The sequence below is a fragment of the Lithobates pipiens genome, unplaced genomic scaffold (assembly GCF_037356315.1).
Source record: "Lithobates pipiens isolate NorthernLeopardFrog02 unplaced genomic scaffold, aLitPip1_a1.2 Scaffold_16, whole genome shotgun sequence".
Classification (NCBI taxonomy): Eukaryota; Metazoa; Chordata; class Amphibia; order Anura; family Ranidae; genus Lithobates; species Lithobates pipiens.
In genome coordinates this window covers 552074221-552095280 of record NW_027507748.1, presented here as the reverse complement: position 1 = coordinate 552095280, position 21060 = coordinate 552074221, and the positions used below count along the sequence as shown (strand labels likewise).

The 21060-nt window shown below is 42.6% G+C and overlaps 1 protein-coding gene across 5 annotated transcripts in view; it reads left to right on the top strand.

Moving 5' to 3' along the window:
• Nucleotides 1–21060, top strand: part of TIMELESS (timeless circadian regulator) — a 166659-nt gene that overhangs the window by 49570 nt on the left and 96029 nt on the right. For all 5 annotated transcript variants that reach the window (XM_077483456.1, XM_077483459.1, XM_077483455.1 and 2 more), the window contains 4 exons: nt 5054–5168; nt 7786–7848; nt 18361–18462; nt 20845–21000. In XM_077483456.1, coding sequence (XP_077339582.1) covers nt 5054–5168; nt 7786–7848; nt 18361–18462; nt 20845–21000 — 436 coding nt within the window. The remainder of the gene's footprint in view (nt 1–5053; nt 5169–7785; nt 7849–18360; nt 18463–20844; nt 21001–21060) is intronic.

The window sequence follows — 21060 nt, the reverse complement described above, 5'->3', positions numbered from 1 at the left end:
TATGGTTTTCTTCTTTAGGGAAAAATGTTGTCGTGCCTTAATTCTGCAATAGAGGGAGTGCATGCACATACCTTAATCTGCTGTCTTCACTTCAGCTCAGTGTCAGTCTGTGTGTGGCCGTTGTAGCTTGCACAGGGGGATTACTCTTTAGGTAAGAGATCTGCCATGCTTTTCTTCCCCCTGAATGGACCAAGAGGGTTAGGGAATCAGCAATTGTTGTTCCCCCCCCCCCCCCCCCCCCCCGTGAAGGCCGTTTTGTGCTTAGGACTATGCCTGCCAAAAAAGACACCACAAAGACCAAAAGAGTACCAAAGATTTCACCCCCCGCCGCTAGGAACACCAGTCGTGCCGTCCACACTGTCATCCTCGACTGAAATGCCAGATATGGCAAGCCAGTGATAGTCATTAGAACAAATTGGTGGTGCAGTTGCTTCTCACATCTCAGCCCCTGTATACATGACTGAAGATGCCTTTTCTTCCGCACCCTGCTGGGCCTAGAGGGAAGCATAGCATCCTCCATCCAAAAGGATAGGAACCGTGATAGAGCCCCCTCCCCTACCTTAGACCCTTTGCCAAGGGGACAGTGGGTAGAGGATGAAGTGTTACCCTCAGGCGATCAGGAGGAAAGACCAACCGATTACTCCTCTGCAGAGGAAACAATGGTGGATGAACCTTTTTCAGCCTCGCAATCTAAGAAATTGCTGGTACAGTCCCTTATGAAAATGGTTTGTTCCACTTTCAAGCTACCCCTAACGGAGTCAGCTATAAGTTTGGTTTCTTCTTTGGGTTCCTTAAAACCTTCACAGCCTTTGCATGCGTTTCCTGTCCATGCATTATTAGAACAGCTTATTTGTGCTGAATGGGATCACCCGAATAAGCATTTTCTCCCTCCAAAGAGATTCTCAGTTCTTTATCCCATAAAGGAGACATTCACCAAAAAATGGAATGTACCAGCAGTTGACGCTGTGATTTCCAGTGTGAATAAAAGCCTAAGTTGTCCAGTAGACAATGCTCAAATTCTTAAGGATCCAACAGATAAAAGGTTGGAATTCCTGTTAAAATCCTCTTCTTTTTCTTTAACAGGTGCCGTTACTCAGCCTCCAATCGCTGCAATAGGCATCTGCCTATCCCTAAAGGACCAGTTTAGACAGGCCCTTAAAGAGGTTCCTGTACTGCAAGCACAGGATTTGGCTGAACTACCAAGAGCGTTATGTTTTGTCATAGACGCCTGTCTTGCACTTGTGCTAATACATATGTGTAGAATCCTGTGGTTAAAAACTCGATCAGCCGAAGCACCATGCAAAAAGCTCCTGACTGGTTTTCCTTTTCATGGGGATTGGCTAATTGGATGTATTTGTCCAAATCATTCCCAAACCATTTCAAGTGGGAAAAGTACTCTTTTGCCAGTTAAGAGAAGGAATAAACGGCCTTCATTTAAGCAGACTCTTTCTCCTGCACCAGGGGCATCTGCCTCTAGGCAGTGGCGACGGCCTTCGCCGTCAGACTCTAGAGTAGGGATGAGCTCAGGCGTGTTTGCATGCTCCACGTGCAGAGCCCGTCAGGAAGTCGGCGCTGTGCTAATCACAGGCAGTGAGACATTGCCCGATCTCTGCAGCCGTGCACCAGGGCAATGTCTCACTGCCTGTGATTAGACTTCCTGGCGGGCTCTGCACGTGGAGCATGCGAAAATGCCTGAGCTCATCCTTACTCTAGAGGAAAGCCTCAGGGTCAGGTTCAAGCACAAAAGAAGTCTCCTGGGGGTGGAAACTTGCAAAGCAGAATTCTAAAGCCTCATTATGAAGGGGTGCCCCCTCTTGCCAGAGTGGGGGGAAGACATCTGCAATACTCAAAGTCTGGCAAGAGGAAATTCAGGACAGATGGGCTATCTCCACAGTGTCTCCAGGGTACAAACTAGAATTCCTGGACTTTCCACCGTCTCGTTTTCTGAGGTCAAACGTTGCCAAAGATCCAGGGAAAAGGCAATCTGTTTCGGCAACTAGACTGATTACTGGCCCGGGGTGATCATCCAAATCCCCACAGAAGAGCACGGTTCAGGGTTTTATTCAAACCTCTTTACAGTACCAAAACCGAATGGAGATGTCAGACCCATGCAAGATCTAAAGAATCCAAATCAGTTCCTGAAGATCCGCTCTTTTCGCATTGGAGTCGATTCATGTCAGTGGTTTCTATCCTACAAGGAGGAGAACTTCTGGCGTCTATCGACATGAAGGATGCATATCTGCATGTCCCTATATTTCCTGCTTACTAAAGGTTTCTGCGGTTTGAGGTAGAACAGCAGCATTTTCAGTTTGTAGCCTTGCCCTTTGGGCTAGCTACAGCACCCCAGGTGTTTACAAAAGTTCTGGCTCCACCTCTGGCCAGGTTAAGGGCACAGGGCAGAACAGTCTTGGTGTACCTAGATGATATATTGCCAATAAACCAGTCGGTGGCTCGTTTGGAGCAAAGAGTGCGCATTGCAACCTGTTACTTGGAAAGTCTAGGTTGGGTTCGCAACCTAGAGAAGTCTTCCTTAAAACCGCTAAAAAGGCTGGAGTACTTGGGTCTGTCCAATCCGACAATGGCAAAGCTGTGGCTTACATCAATCACGTAGGGGACACCAGGAGTCTCACAGCACAGAGGGAGGTGAACCATATCCTAACTTGGGCAGAAAAGAATGTTCCGCATATACGTTTACGCATTAACCTCTATTCAGTTGCTGCCACGACTTCTTCGCAGAATCAAGCTGGAAAGAAAGCCGGTAATTCTGGTAGCTCCAGCGTGGCCCAGAAGATCTTGGTATGCAGAAATCGTAACCATGGTCCCTTCCACTATGGCCAGACCTATTCTCACAGGGACCGATATTCCATCCTACCTTACGAACTCTAAACTTTACGGCTTGGCTATTGAAACCCACATTCTGAAGAAACGTGGGCTTTCGGGGTTAGTTATCTACCTTGATTAATGCAAGGAAGCCAACTTCCAGACGTATATATTAGAGTTTAGAGGGCTTATGTTTCCTGGTGTAAATCCAAGAGTTGGCACCCTTGGAGGTATATCATAGGCAGAATTCTTTCCTTTCTAAAATTAGGGGTAGAGATGAAGTTGGCCTTGAGTACTATTAAGGGCCAAGTCTCAGCTTTATCATTTGTCTTATTTCAAAGACCGCTTGCTACACATTCTTTAGTTCAGGTTTCATGCAAGGGGTGATGTGGCTTAATCCGCCGGTTAGATCACCTTTGAACCCTTAAGACTTGAACTTAGTTTTGTCAGTGTTACAAAAACAGGCATTTGAACCGATACAGCATATTCCCTTAGTCTTTCTGACAAGGAAGTTGGTGTCCTTAGTTGCTGGCTTCCTTCCTATATTCTCAGCAAGGAGGGTTTCGGAATTGGCTGCTCTTTCTTGTAAAGAGCAATACTTGATTATTCATGAGGACAGAGTGGTGTTGCGCCCTCGTCCAGGGTTTCTGCCAAAAGTGTTTTCAGGTTTTCACCTCAACCGAGATATAGTCCTGCCACGGTCAAAGTCTATTTAAAGTGGAAGTAAACCCATCGATTTAAACAGTTAAAAAAAAAAAAAAGCATGCCAGGAATGCTAACTGCACATTGGCTGTGCTCTCAGACAAACTATCAAACCATCCAATGGCTGGTGTCATAACGAATCACATGTGCAGCACCATAGAGGTTGAAGATTAAACAGAGGCAAAGATGGCAGCTTCTTTGGCTGAAAACGATAGGGGAGTTTACTTCCACTTTAAGGACGACTGCTCAGATCCGGAAGACTGATGTCTTATTTATACTGCCAGAAGGTCCTAAAAGGACAGGCAGCGTCTAATTCCACTGCCGCTAAGTGGATTCAGCAAGTTATAATTCAAGCTTATGATTTAAGGGGCAAGATTCCACCTTTTTAACTCAAAGTGCACTCTACCAGGTTGGTTAGTGGTTATTGGGCAGTGCGTCACCAGGCCTCCATGGCTCAGATCTGTAAGGCTGCAGCTTGGTCTTCAGTACATTCACCAGGTTTTATCAGGTGGATGTAAGAAGGCAGGAGGATATCGCCTTTGGGCGCAGAGTGCTGCATGCAGCAGTATAGGTCCTCAAGTATGAGGGTGCCCTACAGGTTGTGTCTCCCTCAGCTCAAATAGCATTGCTATGGGACATCCCACATGGTAATTACTATGGTGCTCTGTGTCCCGTAATGTACGATAAAGAAAATAGGATTTTTATAACAGCTTACCTGTAAAATCCTTTTCTTGGACTACATCACGGGACACAGAGTTCCCTCCCCTCTTTCTGGGGTTTGGGTATATTGCTTTGCTACTCCTGGTAGGAGGAGGGGTTATATAGGTAGCGAACTTCCTGTATTGGGTATACCAGTGTCCATCATCTGAAGGTGCCTATATACCCACATAGTGATTACTATGGTGCTCTGTGTCCCGTGATGAAAAGGATTTTACAGGTAAGTGGTTATAAAAATCTTATTTTTCCTCCTAAAAATGCTAGTTGCCTGGCTGTTATACCAAGCCACTGACTTGGAAACCGTATTCTGATCAAAAAAGTAAACTTTACATGCTTGTTCTGGATCCTTCAGAGTATTGATGCCAGAGGGTTAGAAAGACAGCCTCGCAACTTTCGATTTTAGAAGAAGAATGTGGCAATAGCAGCCCCATGTTCCTATCATAACAAGTTTCCATAAAGTAAAACAAACCTACCATGGGTTTGGCAGGTAGGATAGCACATTTGCTGTGCTGCCTTTTTAAGCAGAAAATACATGTTTAAAAGCATACTGTATGCAGATGTGATTACAAACCATACTGCCAGCCTTTTAAATATTGTCTATTACTGTGAACTAAAAATTACATTCCATAGATTTTCATTAAAACATCATGATAAATTGTATATATTAGATTATAAGGTTTATAATATATGTAAATATTTGATTTGTGTTGTTTAATTATTTAGTTAATCTATTATTGTTATCTGTAAAATTCTCATGGCTTGTAATGCAAGTTGTAATGTAAAGATTTAGCAATTTCAAAAATGTTATTTGCAGGTTGATGGTAAATCTTACCCAGCCAGCTCTTCTGTGTTTTGGGAAAGTTCCTCAGGATCCCACCTTCCGCCATCATTATTTGCAGGTTGTGTCATATTTGCAAGCTTATAAAGAGGTGAGTTCATACAATAATGTAAAATATTAACGCATTCAGACATTCAAAAAGTACATTACAGCTTGATTTAATATAAACAGTGTGTTCAGTGATTAGTTATAAAGGAAAATGACACACTAAGGCCGCGTACACATGGGCGGATTGTCTGCCCAACTAAGTTCGGCAGACAATCCGACAGACAGTCCGTTCAAAATTAGCATGAACGGACTTGACCACACACGATGAGCAGACAGTCCGCTGAAAGCGTGCGTGATGACGTGTACGACGTGACTAGACTAGAGACGGGACTAGAAAAACGGCGTCCTATACACTGCGATGCAACCTTCGGCCGTGTAAACCCTTTCTGAGCATGCGCCATACTTAGTCCGTCCAACTTGCCTACACACGAGCGGACTGTCCGCTGAAACCAAGTTTGGACGGACAAAACCAAGTTTGAACGGACTGTCTTACGGAAATTCCGTAAGACTTTGTTCGTCAGACTGTCCGCTGAAAAAGTCCGCTGAAGCCCACACACGAGCGGATTGTCCGCTGAAACACTGTTCAGCGGACTAAGTTGGGCAGACAGTCCGCCCGTGTGTACGCGGCCTAAGGGAGTCATTTGAAGATCTTTTCCTAATGATATATGCCTTCCTGTTAACCCCAAATATCTTCCAATGAAATGTTTTATTATGTTATGCAACATGTTTTCATAATATTGCACAGCTCTAAATGTCCCTGCTTGTCACTGCACAGCAATCTCAGCGCACTGTGCTGTTGTGCAGTGACATGAATGAATTGTCACTTCATACACCTCACATAAAAGTTCAGTAAAAAAATAAATAAAAATTGTTATGTGATCAAACTGCGCATTACACTGCCCCCTGCCACGTGGTTCTGCAGCTCAAAACAATGTAGCACACACACTGTTTAGTGTGCAAATTATGAGCCTGTATGTTGTTGCGCCTGGTGCCCTTGATAATGTAAAAAATAAATAGATAATAATTGTTTGTAAAGTGCAAACAAAGTCTGAAACCTTCCTCAGTGTCCTTGGTAAATGGTAAATACACAAATATAAGTGCATTGTGTATGAATATCAATATCATAAAATCAAACCCTAATACCTACTTAAAATACAGTGATTAAAATGTGAAACACAATGTGTACTGTGAAAAATTCTCAAGATGGCTTAATCGCAAAATCACCATATCTCAATATAGTTGTATAAACTGAAAAATAACTTTTAAAGTGCAACATGTATATGCAATTCATAAGTGAGTCCATAATATTACCAAGTGCAAACAAAGTCTGAAACCTTCCTTGATGTCCTTGGTGAATACACAAATATAAGTCGATCATATAGTTACATAGTTAGTAAGGTTGAATAAAGACACCAGTCCATCCAGTTCAACCTGAGTGAGTGTCTACAATTGTCCCTATCCCTGTACATTGCACACTCCACATTGGTCCCTACCCTAAAGGAGCCCACAATCCAAGGTCCCCATTCATATACTAGGGCCAATTTTTGGACAGAAGCCAATTAACCTACCTGCATGTCTTTGGAGTGTGGGAGGAAACCGGAGTACCCGGAGGAAGCCCACGCAGGCACATGGAGAACATGCAAACTCCAGGCAGGTAGTGTCGTGGTTGTGATTTGCTAGGTGAGAGTGCTAACCACTACACCACTGTGCCGCCCAGATGTATGTACAATGTACATAATTCCATATGGCCCGTCTTAGCGTTGAGGTATCTACATCGTTGTGCATGGCCATGGTTTTATATGTGAGATTATATGCAATGTGAAATTTCTCATCAAGTAGCTGCCCAACATATGGATAAAGACGATTAACTAAGCAGCACTAATCAATAAATATTGATTTTATAAAATCAAAAACTAGTTTCTAGATATACTCTAATACAGTGATTAACGGTGCAAATAAATGTGAAACACAATGCATACTGTGAATAAAATCGCAAAACTCAATATCGCAATATAATTGCATAAACTGAAAAAGTCCTTAAAATTGCAACATGTATATGCAATTAATGAGTGAGTCTATATAATTGGGATAATAATCCGTAATCGGAAAAGTGCTGGCGCTTTGGTGATGCCCACCACTTCTCAACTTATGCGGTCAAATATCACCTTCCCCTATATGCTGGGGTATGCACGGTGGGCTCCTCTGGTGTTCTCCTTCTCCTTTGTTCCACTGTATATCAAGATACCCTTTCTTTGGTGGGGTGTGTGGCCCATTAAAACTGCAGGTTTTTTTTTTCTTCATATAAAGATTCATGCAAAAAAAGGGGGTCCTCGCAGTGTGGTCATTTTTTAAAAATGGGTATTTTATTTAAAAATAGTAACTTACATTGTAAGTTTAAAACAAACAGCTCCTGTGATGGGCAGCGCTATACAATGGTTCCCACCTCACTTCCTGTGTGCTGCAGTGTCACCTGACTCTACCCTACTCGTGTCATCAATGTCATGTGACTTCCTCAGGGGGTTAGTATTTTGGACTTTGTAATGGTGTGAACAGGCCCTTAAGTAGTACATGTTTTGTGATGCTAAAAAAAACACATTGAACACCAATGCATTGTGAGAATTTTATAATCCTTTTTTTTTTTTTTTTTTTTTTTTTTTTAGGCATTTGCAAATGAGAGACTCTTTGTAGTGCTGAGTGAAAAGCTCTATGATTTGCTGCAGATGGTAAGAGCTGATACATAAATTGTTAGATCTTTCTGTTTAAAGTCCATATGAAGATCTGTGAAACCAGTTAACTGTGATTAATTTGGCTGCGGGAAATTTGATTTCATAATCTACCATAAAATCTTTTTCTTGGAGTTCAATGAGGGAAATGAGAATTAATAATTTTCAGGTTATACTGCTGACAGGAGAGGACAAACAAAAAAAAAATGTTAGCCAGTTTAGGATAACCTCTCCTACTACTAGCATTCCTTACGCCAGCTATTCATGTATTCAAAGTTCAGCTGGTTCAGCAGAGACCGGCTGAATTTTGATTCATGTACAAGACACTGTGGTTGCACAGAAATCAATCTACCAATCGACTTCTGTTCAGCCAACCTGTGAGATGTTTGCCCTGCTTGGTCTTCCTTCTGGGTCCACGGGCTCTGGCCGTTTGAATGGCCAAGCCACAGTAATGTCACTCCCACGCGTGTGAACGGGAGTCATAACCGCGACACAGAGCTCTGAAGTGATGGCATTGGTATGCTGTTCCTGCAGCCTCAGTTTTTTTCTGCCTAGTGAAGGAGGAGAACCTAGGAACCCTGCGGGCCTATCAGTCCGTGAATTTTTTCTGCAGAAGTTTGTCTTTTGTGCAAGATTAAGATCCTGTGATCTGCTATCAACAGCCGGCTGGGTGGCAGGCTGGATACCCTTATGCTTGTAGTCTCCCCAGCCTGGCCAGCGAGCGTGTGTAGACCAGAGCTCTGCACTGGCCACGATATGCCCCCCAGGGGCGGCCAGTGGGCATAATACCCCGGCCACACACATGACCGGGCTACTAATGTCTGCATCACAGTGTGCTGGGACAGCAGCCACCCCGTACTGATCGAAGAGTGGGCCTGTGATGGAATGTTCCCCAGCTCATCAGGACTGGTAAGTGTACAGCTCTCCCTGCCTCGGTGGGGCTGAGCAGCTGGGCATTCCCTGGGAGGTCGATTCGGGGGTCCCTCACCTCCCTCTCTTCTCTCCCTGTCCCCATCTTCCCTTCCCTGTGGGGGATACTGCTGAGTGGTGTGTGTGCCATAGACCGGGGCTTCCCGAGGGGGGGCTCTCACCTGGGATGGGGTCTGCGCTGGGTGGCTGTGCCCTGGATGTCTGTAGGTCTCTCCCCTGGGTGTCTGGAGGCTGTGTTTGCTGATCGCTCTTGCGCTGTTTGCCGCCATTTCCTCTACCTGTTTTCACTGTCCCTCGTTGCATACAGTGTTAGGCCATTTTTGGTGTGACCAGGGAGCAGCATGGTCTGGTGTTTCTTCCCCTGAAATCCAGGCAATTGCAACCGGTTCGCCTGCAGACAGTGCCTCTGGACGCTTTGTCGGCGGTCCTTAATACGTTCGTTACCAAGATGGAGATGGTTGGTAGGCACAAAGGTGATAAAATATGGCCCCTGACCCCCCCCCCCCCTCCAGGGAGAGCTCTGACGCAGACTCGGGCCCCACTGAGGCAGATGACACTGACCAGGACCGATCGGACAGTGAGGATGAGTCCCCATCCGGGTCTGTGCGCGATAAAGCGCTTGTTGGAGCACTTATCACGGCTGTGCGTGATACCCTGAAAATTCAGGAGACAGCAGATCCGTCTGCTGATGTAGTGGTCCCTTTTGGGTCCCGTAAGCCAGCCTGTACACCTAAGGTGTTTCTGTATCTGACTTATTTCGATAAGTTCATATACAAGGAATGGGGTCGACCGCAACTGACCTTTTCAGTCCCCAAATATATGGCGGTGCGTTACCCCTTTGAGGAGAGCCTTCTCAAAAAATGGTTGGCTACTCTGGTCGTGGACCCCCCAGTATCCAGGTTAAACAAAGTAAGGACGATCCCAGTAGAGGGGACTCCTGCCTTTAAGGACCCAACGGACAGGAAGGCCGAGGCAGTGGCTCGTTGTTTACGGTTGTGGGGTCAGCAATGCGACCAGTACTGGCATCTGCACTTGTGTTGCAGACACTTACTGAGTGGACAAAACATTTGCACCGTGAATTGGGGGAGCAACATGCTTCTCCTGTCTGCGTGGAACTGGCAGACCAGTTGGTGCAAGTCCTTAAGTACGTTTGTGACGCGGCCCTGGATACCCTCCCTCTATTATCCAGGGCTTCAGTGTCAGCAGTGGTGCTGAGGCGCCTGATTTGGCTAAAATGCTGGTCGGCTGACCAGGCATCTAAAAAAGCCCTGGCGGATTTACCCTTTCTTGGCGAGCGGCTCTTTGGAACCTTGGATGACATTAAAAATGCCACAGGTGGTAAGATTACTACTCCCACAGGCCAGGAATGCTAAGGAGCCACGCCATAGGCAAGGGCCCTAATCACAGTTAGCTCAGGCTCACTGGCGTATGTTCCCGCAGCTGAACAACGCTGCTACGGCAGTGGAGGCAGCTGCGGCGACCTCCTATGAGACTCTTTTAAATTTCTTCTTTAGAGGTGAGGTTCCGATGGAAAGGGGCATGACTGCACTCAAACCAGCTAAACAGGTGCTTGAGACGTGTACAAGGCATATACAGGACGCACCCTCCTGTCTGTCGCCAAATGCCCCTTTGTGGTTTAACCCTTGTTTGAAAGATTTTTTCCTCCTGGGCGACGGACATAAGTGGGCGAAACATGTCCTTGCCTATTTGCATCAGCTATTTGATATTGGGGACCTTAAAACATTTGCACAATTGAAAAGAGTTGGATATTCCTGACTCATGGGAATTCCAGTATGCCAGACTGAAACATGTGGCTCATGCTCAATTTGGGACTGGGCCAATACTTTTGGAAAACACAAGAATAGAAACATTTCTTGCAGAGCTACCTATTATGCGGTTCTTATGGACAAAAACAGCCCAGTGAGGAAAAAATGAGGAGCAGATGGACGGCGGTAATTCCGGAGCCGACTGAGGCCCAGTGGGAGGAAGTTCTAACCTCCTATGGGCCCACAGTCATTTCAGCTCGGGACAAACTTATACAGTTACGATACCTTCATCAAATGTATTATACCTTACACAGACTATTTAGGATGGGCAGAAGAGATGACCCTATTTGCCACAAGTGCCAGGTGGCAGATGGTACCTTTATTCATATGGTGTGGGAGTGTGGTAAAGGAAGACCGCTGTGGTCACAAGTGTCCCAGTTTATTGCAGATACTTTTGATCTCCTGAATATATGCAGCCCACTCTTGAGACTTCTGGGGGTAATAGAAGACGAGGTGATGAATAACAATACGAGACAGTTCTTACAATTACTGTATTACTATGTCAGAAAACTCATAGTCTTGAACTGGATAAAGAGAGATGTTCTTACTTTATCTGCATTGGAAAGGACTGGTTAACGCAAATATTACCCTGTACAGAATGACTTAAGAAGCAAGAGGTAGTAAGAAAAAATGTAATAAAATATGGGGAAGATGGATAAATTCGATGGAAACTACACCATGTGACATCTAAAGGATATGGCTATACACTACAGTTGAATAATATTTAATAAGAGATGCTACTGGAGAGGGTATATCTGGGGGGGGGGGGGGGGGGGGGGGGAACGGCACACAGCACAGACAGGTCTGGGGGAGTTAACCTCCATGGTTTTGGTTTATAAATTGTTTTGTTAGTTTGTATTTTGTTTTACCATGCCACATGTTGATGGATAATACGAAACGTAACTACTACGGACACATGGTAAATTATATTTTAAAAAATGCTATACGTACTAACATCTTTAGCTGCGGACTGTACAACCTTGAAAATAGTACATACTGATGATGACTTGTTGATTATGGTTGAGAAAGTATTTTGTAAATGATGCCTTCTTTTTTATGTATGTACACTTGGCAAATAAAAACTTAAAAATGGCAGTGGAGGGCCCATGGTCCCTCCCACTATGGCCAGATCTGCTCTCTCAGGGACCAACATTCCATCCTTCTTTACGGTCTTTAAATTTAACGGCTTGGCTATTGAAACCTACATTTTAAGGAAACGTGGGTTTTCTGGGTCAGTTATATATACCCTGATTAATGCTAAGAAGCCAGCTTCAAGGACTATATATTAGATTCTGGAAGGCTTATATTTCCTGGTGTGTATCCAAAGGCTGACACCCTTGGAGATATATCATAGGCAGAATTCTTGCCTTTCTACAATTAGGGGTAGAAATGAAATTGGCCTTTAAAGTACTATTAAAGGCCAAGTCTTAGCTTATCGGTCTTATTTCAAAGACCACTTGCTACTCATTCTTTAGTCCGGGACTTTATACAAGGGGTGATGCGGCTTAATCTGCCCATCAAACCTCCCTTGAACCCTTGGGACTTAAACTTAGTTTTGTCTTTGTTACAAAAACAGCCATTTGAACCAATACAACAGATTCCCCTAGTCCTTCTGACAAGGAATTTGGTATTTTTGGTTGCTATATCCTCAGCAAGGAGGGTTTCAGAATTGACTGCTCTTTCTTATAAAGAGCCATATTTGATTTTTCATGAGTGGTGTTATGCCCTCGTCCAGGCTTTTTGCCAAAAGTCATTTCAGGTTTTCACCTGAACCAGGATATTGTCATGCCATAGTTTTTTCCAAAACCATGTTCCAGGGAAGAAAAGTCAGTACATTGTCTTGATGTGGTGAGAGCAGTGAAAATCTATTTAACCACTTTCAGACCGGACCATTTTGCTGGTTAAAGACCAGACCACTTTTTGCGATTCGGCACTGCATCGCTTTAACTGACAATTGCGCGGTCGTGCGACGTGGCTCCCAAACAAAATTGACGTCCTTTTTTTTCCCACAAATAGAGCTTTCTTTTGGTGGTATTTGATCACCCCTGTGTTTTTTTGCGCTATAAACAAAAATAGAGCGACAATTTTGAAAAAAACGCATTATTTTTTACTTTTTGTTATAATAAATATCCCCCAAAAATATATAAAAAAACATTTTTTCCCGCAGTTTAGGCCGATACGTATTCTTCTACATATTTTTGGTAAAAAAAATCGCAATAAGTGATTATTGATTGGTTTGCGCAAAAGTTATAGCGTTTACAAAATAGGGATAGTTTTATAGCATTTTTATTAATAATTTTTTTTTTTTTTTTTTACTAGTAATGGCGGCGATCAGCTATTTTTATTGTGACTGCGACATTGTGGGGGACCCATCGGACATTTTTGACACATTTTTGGGACCATTGTCATTTATACAATAATCACTGCTATATAAATGCAGTGATTCCTGTGTAAATGACACTGGCAGTGAAGGGGTTAACCAGTGGGTGGCAGTGTAGGGGTTAAGTGTTCCTAGGGGTGTGTTACTAACTGTGGGGGGGTTGGGCTTTCATTTAGTGAACACTGATCTCTGCTCCAATCACATGGAGCAGAGATCAGCGTCACTAGTTGCTAGGCAGAATGGAGAAATGTTGTTTACAACGGCACTTCTCCATTCGGCCGCTCCATGAGACGATCGCGGGGATGCCCGCGGCGATAGTCTGCGTGTCCCCTGACCTGACTCACGGAGGTCCCGACCAGCGCGGGAGCGCGCGGCCGGCGGCGCGCTCCCGATGGCAGGGCGGCAAATTTAAAGGGACGTACATGTACGCCCATTTGCCTGCCCATGCCATTCTGTCGACGTACATCGTCGTGCGCTGGTCGGCAAGTGGTTAAAGAAAACTGCTCAGATTCGTAAGACAGATGTCTTATTTATTCTGCCGGAGGGGTCCTAAGAAAGGACAGGCAGCATTGAAATCCACTGTTGCTAAGTGGATTTGGCAAGTGATAATTCAGACTTATGATTTAAGGGGTAAAATTCCCCCCGTTTCAAGTTAAGGCGCATTCTATCAGGTCGGTTAGTGCTTCTTGGGCAGTGCGTCATCAGGCCTCCATGGCTCAGATCTGTAAGGCCGCAACATAAAAAAAACAAAAACAGTAAAGTTAGCCTGTTTTTTTTTTCGTCCAAAAGTTTTGATTACCTGTTTTTGTGTATTTTATATTTAATATATAGTTTTTTTGTAAATCTAAATTATACATACAAGTGAACTGATTGGAGGTTTGATTTGTTTAATAAATGTTTAAATTTAAGAAATTTGCCGTATCACTTATTACTTAAGGCTGCTTTCACACTGAAGCAGGCAGGTGTTGACGGTAAAACGCTGCTAGTTTGAGCGGAGCTTTGCCGTCATTTTAGCGGCGCTATTCAGCTGCTATCGGGGCACTTAACCCAGCTAGCAGCTGAGGAAGGGGTTAAATGCGCCCATGAAGCGCTGCTGCCAAATCGAATTGCAGGCGCTTCGGCAGTGGTGCCCATTCATTTCAATGGGCAGGAGTGAGTGGTGGAGGAGCGGTTTACACGGCACCATAGATGTTGCTTGCAGGACTTTTTTTTTTAACGTCCTGCCAGCGCATCTCCTCAGTGTGAAAGCACTTGGGCTTTCACACAGACTGCAGGGGAGTCATTTTGCAGGCACTTTACAGGTGTTATTTTTAGCCCAAAAGCGCCTTAAAAATGCCCCAGTGTGAAAGATGTTTGTTAGATTTTGAGATGGAGAAAAAAAAAGGGGAAAAAAAATAAAATCGGCATCATATATCGGCCACCGTGATTTCCAAATATCAGTCCGAGAAAAACTCATATTGGTCAACCTCTACACAGAGGTCCTTCCCCTCTTTTTTTAGGATATAAGTATATTGCTTTGCTACAAATACTGATGTACTCCTGGAAGGAGGAGGGGCTATATAGGGAGTAAACTTCCTGAATTGGGGTATACCATTGTCAACACCTGAAGGTAGGCTATAACCCATTAAGTAATTACTTTAAGTGGAAGTAAACTCTGTTTAATCTTCGACTGCTATGGTGCTGCACATGTGATTCATTATGACACCAGCCATTGAATGGTTTGATAGTTTGGCTGAGAGCACAGCCAATGTGCAGTTGGCATTCCCGGCATGCCTTTTTTTTTTACTTTTTAAATTGATGGGTTTACTTCCACTTTAAGGCACTGTGCCCCATGATGTACTCCAAGAAAAGGATTTTACAGGTAAGCTGTTATAAAAATCCTTTTATTTATTTTTTTCAAAATTGGTGCTCTTTTTAACTCACTCAAAAACTGTCCCTCAGATGGTATCTCACTCCAGCAAAACTGAATTTATTTAAAGAAAGCAACTCAAATATATGTTGGAGATGTAACTCAACCAAAGGAGATTTAATTCATATACTCTGGCAATGTAGCCACCTCCAAATTTACTGGAAAGATATTTTCAAAGTACTAACAAATTTTACTAAACAGAACATACCTCTGTCACCTGATTTAGCAGTTTTGAACTTAAATGTAGACTCCATTCCACTACCTTTTAGACATGTCACGACTCGCATTCTATTAGCCGCTAGAATTAGCATAACTAGGTTGTGGAAAACAGATAAGTCTCCATCTTTGGAGCAAACTCTAGACCTAGTAAATACACATTGCAGCTATGAATTGGCCATGGCATCCAGTGAAAACTGACTGACGATGGTGGTTGCCATGGACACAATGGAAAAATGTAGAACAATTTTTATTGGGCCCCCCCCACAAGAGATCCCAGTAGGGGTCCTCTGGAGGGGTGAATATTAATTTTTCACAGTAGCCATACATCCTTACCTAAGTAATAAGCTTCTACAGTATATTTCTTTGTTACTTGATTTACGTTATCACTACAGGAATAACAAGTTCTTATACTTGGTTTTTGTATTTTTATTTATTGTTGTTTTTCTTTTTTTTTAATCACACATTGTACAACATTGTAATCCTTTAGCTCTTATTATCTTGACATTGTTATAATACTTTGCACAATGTTGTATTTTATTAGCCATTATTGTACATATAATGTACTGTTATATTACATAACCTCAATAAAAATCTATTGATGAAAAAAATTGGTGCTCATTTAACCACTTAACAACCGCCCATTGCCGATTAACGGCTTCAGGGCGGTTGTTTAACTCTGAGAGGCCGTTAATTAACGGGCTCCCAGAATTCCGCTCTTGCGCGCCCCCTGGGGCGCGCACACGAGAGCATCCGTGGCCGCCGGGTCCACTGGACCACGGTAAACGGCCGCTCATCGCAGCCGATTACCACGTGATCGCTCCGTCAAATGACGGAGTGATCACTTGTAAACAAACCGGCGTCATGTTATGATGCCGGTTCCTCCCTCCCCCTCTCTGTACCGATCGGTACAGCGGAGGGGGAAGAGATTGGTGTCAGCAGCGCTGTGGGCTGCATCTGCAGTGCCCACATCGCTGCTCCCCGAAATTTAACCCCTCAATTCCCTGCCATTACCCTGCAACACTCTGCAATACCCTGCAACACTCTGCAATACCCTGCAACACTCTGCAATGCCCTGCAACACTCTGCAATGCCCTGCAACACTCTGCAATGCCCTGCAACACTCTGCAATGCCCTGCAACACTCTGCAATGCCCTGCAACACTCTGCAATGCCCTGCAACACTCTGCAATGCCCTGCAACACTCTGCAATGCTCTGCAACACCCACCAATACCCTGCAGCACCCGCCAATACCCTGCAATGCTCTGCAACACAATACTCTGCAACGCAATACTCTGAGATACCCAGCCATAGTCGGTGATACCCTGCAATACCCAGCCATAGACATAACCCCCCCCCCCCCCCTCCCGCCGCCCTCCGGTGCTTCTCCCGACTCGCCAATACGATCAAAGCCAGAATCTTTTTTTTTTTTTTTTTTTTTTTTCAGACTTCCCAGCTTAGAGGTGAGATGCTGGGTCTTATTGACCCCATATCTCACTGTAAAGAGGACCTGTCATGCCATATTCCTATTACAAGGGATGTTTAAATAAAAGTGATCAAAAAATTTATTTTTGGGGAAAAAAATGTCAAACTAAAATAAAGTAAAATGAACAATAAATTTTTTTTTTTTTTTTTTAAAGTGCCCCTGTCCCCATGTGCTCGCATGCAGAAGCGAACACATACGTATGTCCCGCCCACATATGAAAACGGTGTTCAAACCACACATGTGAGATATCGCTGCGAATGTTAGAGCGAGAGCAATAATTCTAGCCCTAGACCTCCTCTATAACTTAAAACATATAACCAGTAAAAAATATTAAATCGTCGCCTATGGGGATTTTTAAGTAGCGATGTTTCGCGCCATACCACGAGCGTGTGCAATTTTGAAGAGTGACATTTTGGTATCTATTTACTCAGCGTAACTTCATCTTTCACATTATGCAAAAATTGGGCTAACTTTACTGTGTTTGTTTTGTTTTTTTAAAGCACAAAACTTTTTTTTTTTCCAAAAAAAGCATTCGAAAAATTGCTGCGCAAATGCCGTGCGAGATAAAAAAGTTGCAACGACCACCATTGTATTCTCCAGGGTGTTTGCTAAAAAAACGTATATAATGATTTGGGGTTCTATGTAATTTTCTAGCAAATAAATGATGATTTTTACATGTAGGAGAGAAATGTCAGAATTGTCCTGGGTGCTCCAGAACGCCTGATGGCGCTCCCTGCATGTTGGGCCTCTGTATGTGGCCACACTGTGTAAAAGTCTCACACATGTGGTATCGCCCTACTCGGAAGTAATAGCAGAATGTGTTTTGGGGTGTAATTTGTGGTATGCATATGCTGTGTGTGAGAAATAAACGGATAATATGACAATTTTGTGAAAAAAAAAAAGTTAAAAAAATCTGATTTTGCAAAGAATTGTGGGGAAAAATGACAACTTCAAAAAACTCATCATGCCTCTTACTAAATACCTTGTAATGTCTTCTTTCCAAAAAGGGGTCATTTGGGGGGTATTTGTACTTTTCTGGCATGTTAGGGTCTCAAGAATTGAAATAGGCCGCCAGTACTTCAGGTGTGATCAGTTTTCAGATATTGGCACCATAGCTTGTGGACTCTATAACTTTCACAAAGACCAAATAATATCCACCAATTTGTACTTATTTTTACCAAAGATATGTAGTAGTATAAATTTTGGCCAAAATTCATGAAGAAAAAATTACTAATCTGCTAAATTTTATAACGGAAACAAAGAAAAATTCTTTTTTTTACAGAATTTTCTGTATTTTTTCTTTTATAGCACAAAAAATAAAAAACCCAGCGGTGATTAAATACCACCAAAAGAAAGCTCCATTTGTGTGAAAAAAAGGACAAAAATTTCATATAGGTCCAGTGTTGCATGACTGAGTAATTATCATTAAAAATGTGAGAGCACCGAAAGCTGAAAATTGGTCTGGTTAATGTTTGTAGCACAAAAAATAAAAAACGCAGAGGTGATCCAAAACCACCAAAAGAAAGCTCTATTTGTAGGAAAAAAAGGTAATCAATTGTATTTGGGTACAGCATCGCGCGGCTGCGCAATTGTCAGTTAAAACAACGCAGTACCGTATTGCACATAAAATGACCTGGTCATTAAGGGGTGTAAAACCTTCCAGGGCTGAAGCAGTTAATCGTGATTTTATAAGCTTCTTTTTACTTACAATTGCATTGTTGCCTTATTTTTTTTTTTTCTTCTATTAAACTTCTCTACTTCATAGGACTGGGAGCAGCGTGAAGAAGAGCATAACTTATTAATTGAAAGGATTCTTCTTTTGGTGCGCAATATCCTTCATGTGCCTTCTGATCCAGATGAAGAAAAGGTAGCACTTGGCTTTTAGGACTTAATGTAAATATTATTGTTTTGTTATTTTATTATTTCCTTTATAATGCCGGCCATACACGGTTCGAATTTCGAAAGAATTTTCTTTCGAAAATCGTATCTAAGAATTTTCGTATGAATTTCGCACCATTAGTGGGCTGCAGCAACAGCCGATTTTCGTGCGGAAATAAAATTTGAGGAATCGGACATGTTGGAAATTTTTAGAAAAACAAATGATTTTCTAATCAATGATGGGAGAATCGTGCGAGAAACGTAATAAGAAAAGAAAATGTACGGAGATAAAAGAAAATTTACGGAGAGAAAAGAAAATTCCCAGCCAAGAAAATTCTTTTCTGTAGCAACATGAGGTGAAATTGAAGGCTTGGTCGGCCGAATTTCGAAAATCAATCGTGGCATCATCGGATCACAAAAAAAACGAATTTTCTGATTTTGAAAAGAAAATTCGTTCGAAATTCGACCGTGTATGGCCTGCATTACAGGAACTTATGGCGCCATCAGTTTAAACGGCAATTTACACATCTATATTGTACAGACACTTCAGTCCCTGCCCTCAATGAGTTTACAGTCTAAGGTCCCTGACTCACATTCATTCATACACATACTAGGACCATAGGGGTGTGCCCTGTGTGGCGCAGAATCCCCCAAATTAGACTTCTGATATTTCACCAAAGCCATCTTAAAAAAAAAAAAAAAAAATGGTTTAAAAAGTACAATTGTAAAAAAAAAAAGGAAAACCTGACACTGCCCTATTGACCACGTCCACTGCTCTACTGACACTATCGGTATATATAAATATGCACACACATGTGTTTTAGCTTTGGGATTCACACCCCAATTGCAATAGGCTATGCACACCTATGACTAGGACCAATTTATACATGATCCAGTTAACCTACTAGCACATCTTTGGCATGTGGGACTATAATTTGATGTGTAAAGCATGGAAAGAATAAAAGTGTGTTCAGAGCAACTACCAGTTTGGTGAATCCTTCATGTTGAATTGTTCTGATGTGTAGTTTTTCATTGAACATCACCTGTGTAAAGTATGTATGTGTAAAAGGACTAAAGGTATGCAGTTACCATGTAAACCAAGTGTACACATTTTGGTGGATAAACAAGGATTGCTGGTTGGCTGCATAATACATTTTACCTTATTAATTGCATGTGGCTTTACAATGGCTAAAGGTATTGTGTTTGTGGGTCCTGACAGAAGTAGCGTTTTATTGATATGATTATGTGTGTGGAAAACCATGCAAATACATGGTGAAGATGTGAGCCTATAGGCCCTAAAAACTGCATGTTACTATGCTGTTGTATGTTTAAAACTTTGTAGAACATGTATGTTCTACATAGCCATAACAACTCTGCCTTTGCTGGAGACTGATAATACTAGGTTGTGAATCCTAATGCCACGTACACACGATCGGAAAAAGACCGATGAGAGCTTTTCATCGGAAAATGCGACCGTTTGTATGCTCTATCGGAATTTAACTGTCCGAATTTCCGCAAGCAAAAAAATTGATAGAATGTTTTTCTGTCGGGAAAATTGAGAACATGCTATTTGAAATTCCGATCATGTGTATGCAATTTCGACATGCCAAAAATCACTCATGCCCAGATTCAACTACAAGGCAGAAGCTATTGGCTACTGGCTATTGAACTTCCTTTTTCTAGTCCCGCCGTACGTGTTGTACGCCACCGCGTTCTAAACAATCGTAATTTGGTGTGACTGTGTGTAGGCAAGACAGCTTGAGCGTAATTCAGTTGGGAAAACCATCAGAGCTTCTTCCGACGAGGATTCCGATCGTGTGAATTAAGACAAATAGTTGAAATCGGCATGTATACTATGTATAGATTGCACTATACTTTTAAAGAGTTTCTATTTTTTATAAGGAACCTCCTATAACATTATAAGTTATACTTCTGCTAATGTATCACCAGAAGGGCCTCACTACTGTTTGATAGGTAAAAAAAAGTGTAAGCCTGAAGCTAAAAAAAATGTTTAGCTTTGATAGATACTGGCCTGCTAAAATACCTAACCATGTCTCTCAGGTCCGTATTTGCTGTGACTAGTTGCGTTCCTCCCTTTAGAGTCTTCATTTATTTTATATCCTAACTGCAGCAAAAGGACTGTCAACGTCTCATAGCACTTTTGCTTTAGTAGGAGGAATGAAAATCCAAGGTGTGAGAGGACAGTGTAGATCTATCACTGGATAATCCTTCCTTCATTTATATTATTTATATTTCTTTTATAGATAAAAGGTGAAACAGGTGTTTAGCTTCCATATATAAGTGAAATATCACTTTTGAATAGGCTAATCCTTTAGAGTTATACTGAACTTTTGGAACTCTTATGTTGCAGGGAGTTGATGATGATGCAAGCATTCATGATAGAGTCCTGTGGGCAATCCACATGAGTGGCATGGATGACCTTGTGAAGTTTTTGGCTAGCTCTGAGACCGAGCAGCAATGGAGCATGCATGTGCTGGAAACGGTATCACTCATGTTCCGAGATCAAGTAAGTTGCTGCAAGATTCTTATTTTACTTTAGGATGTGTAGACATTTTAAAATGCCTTT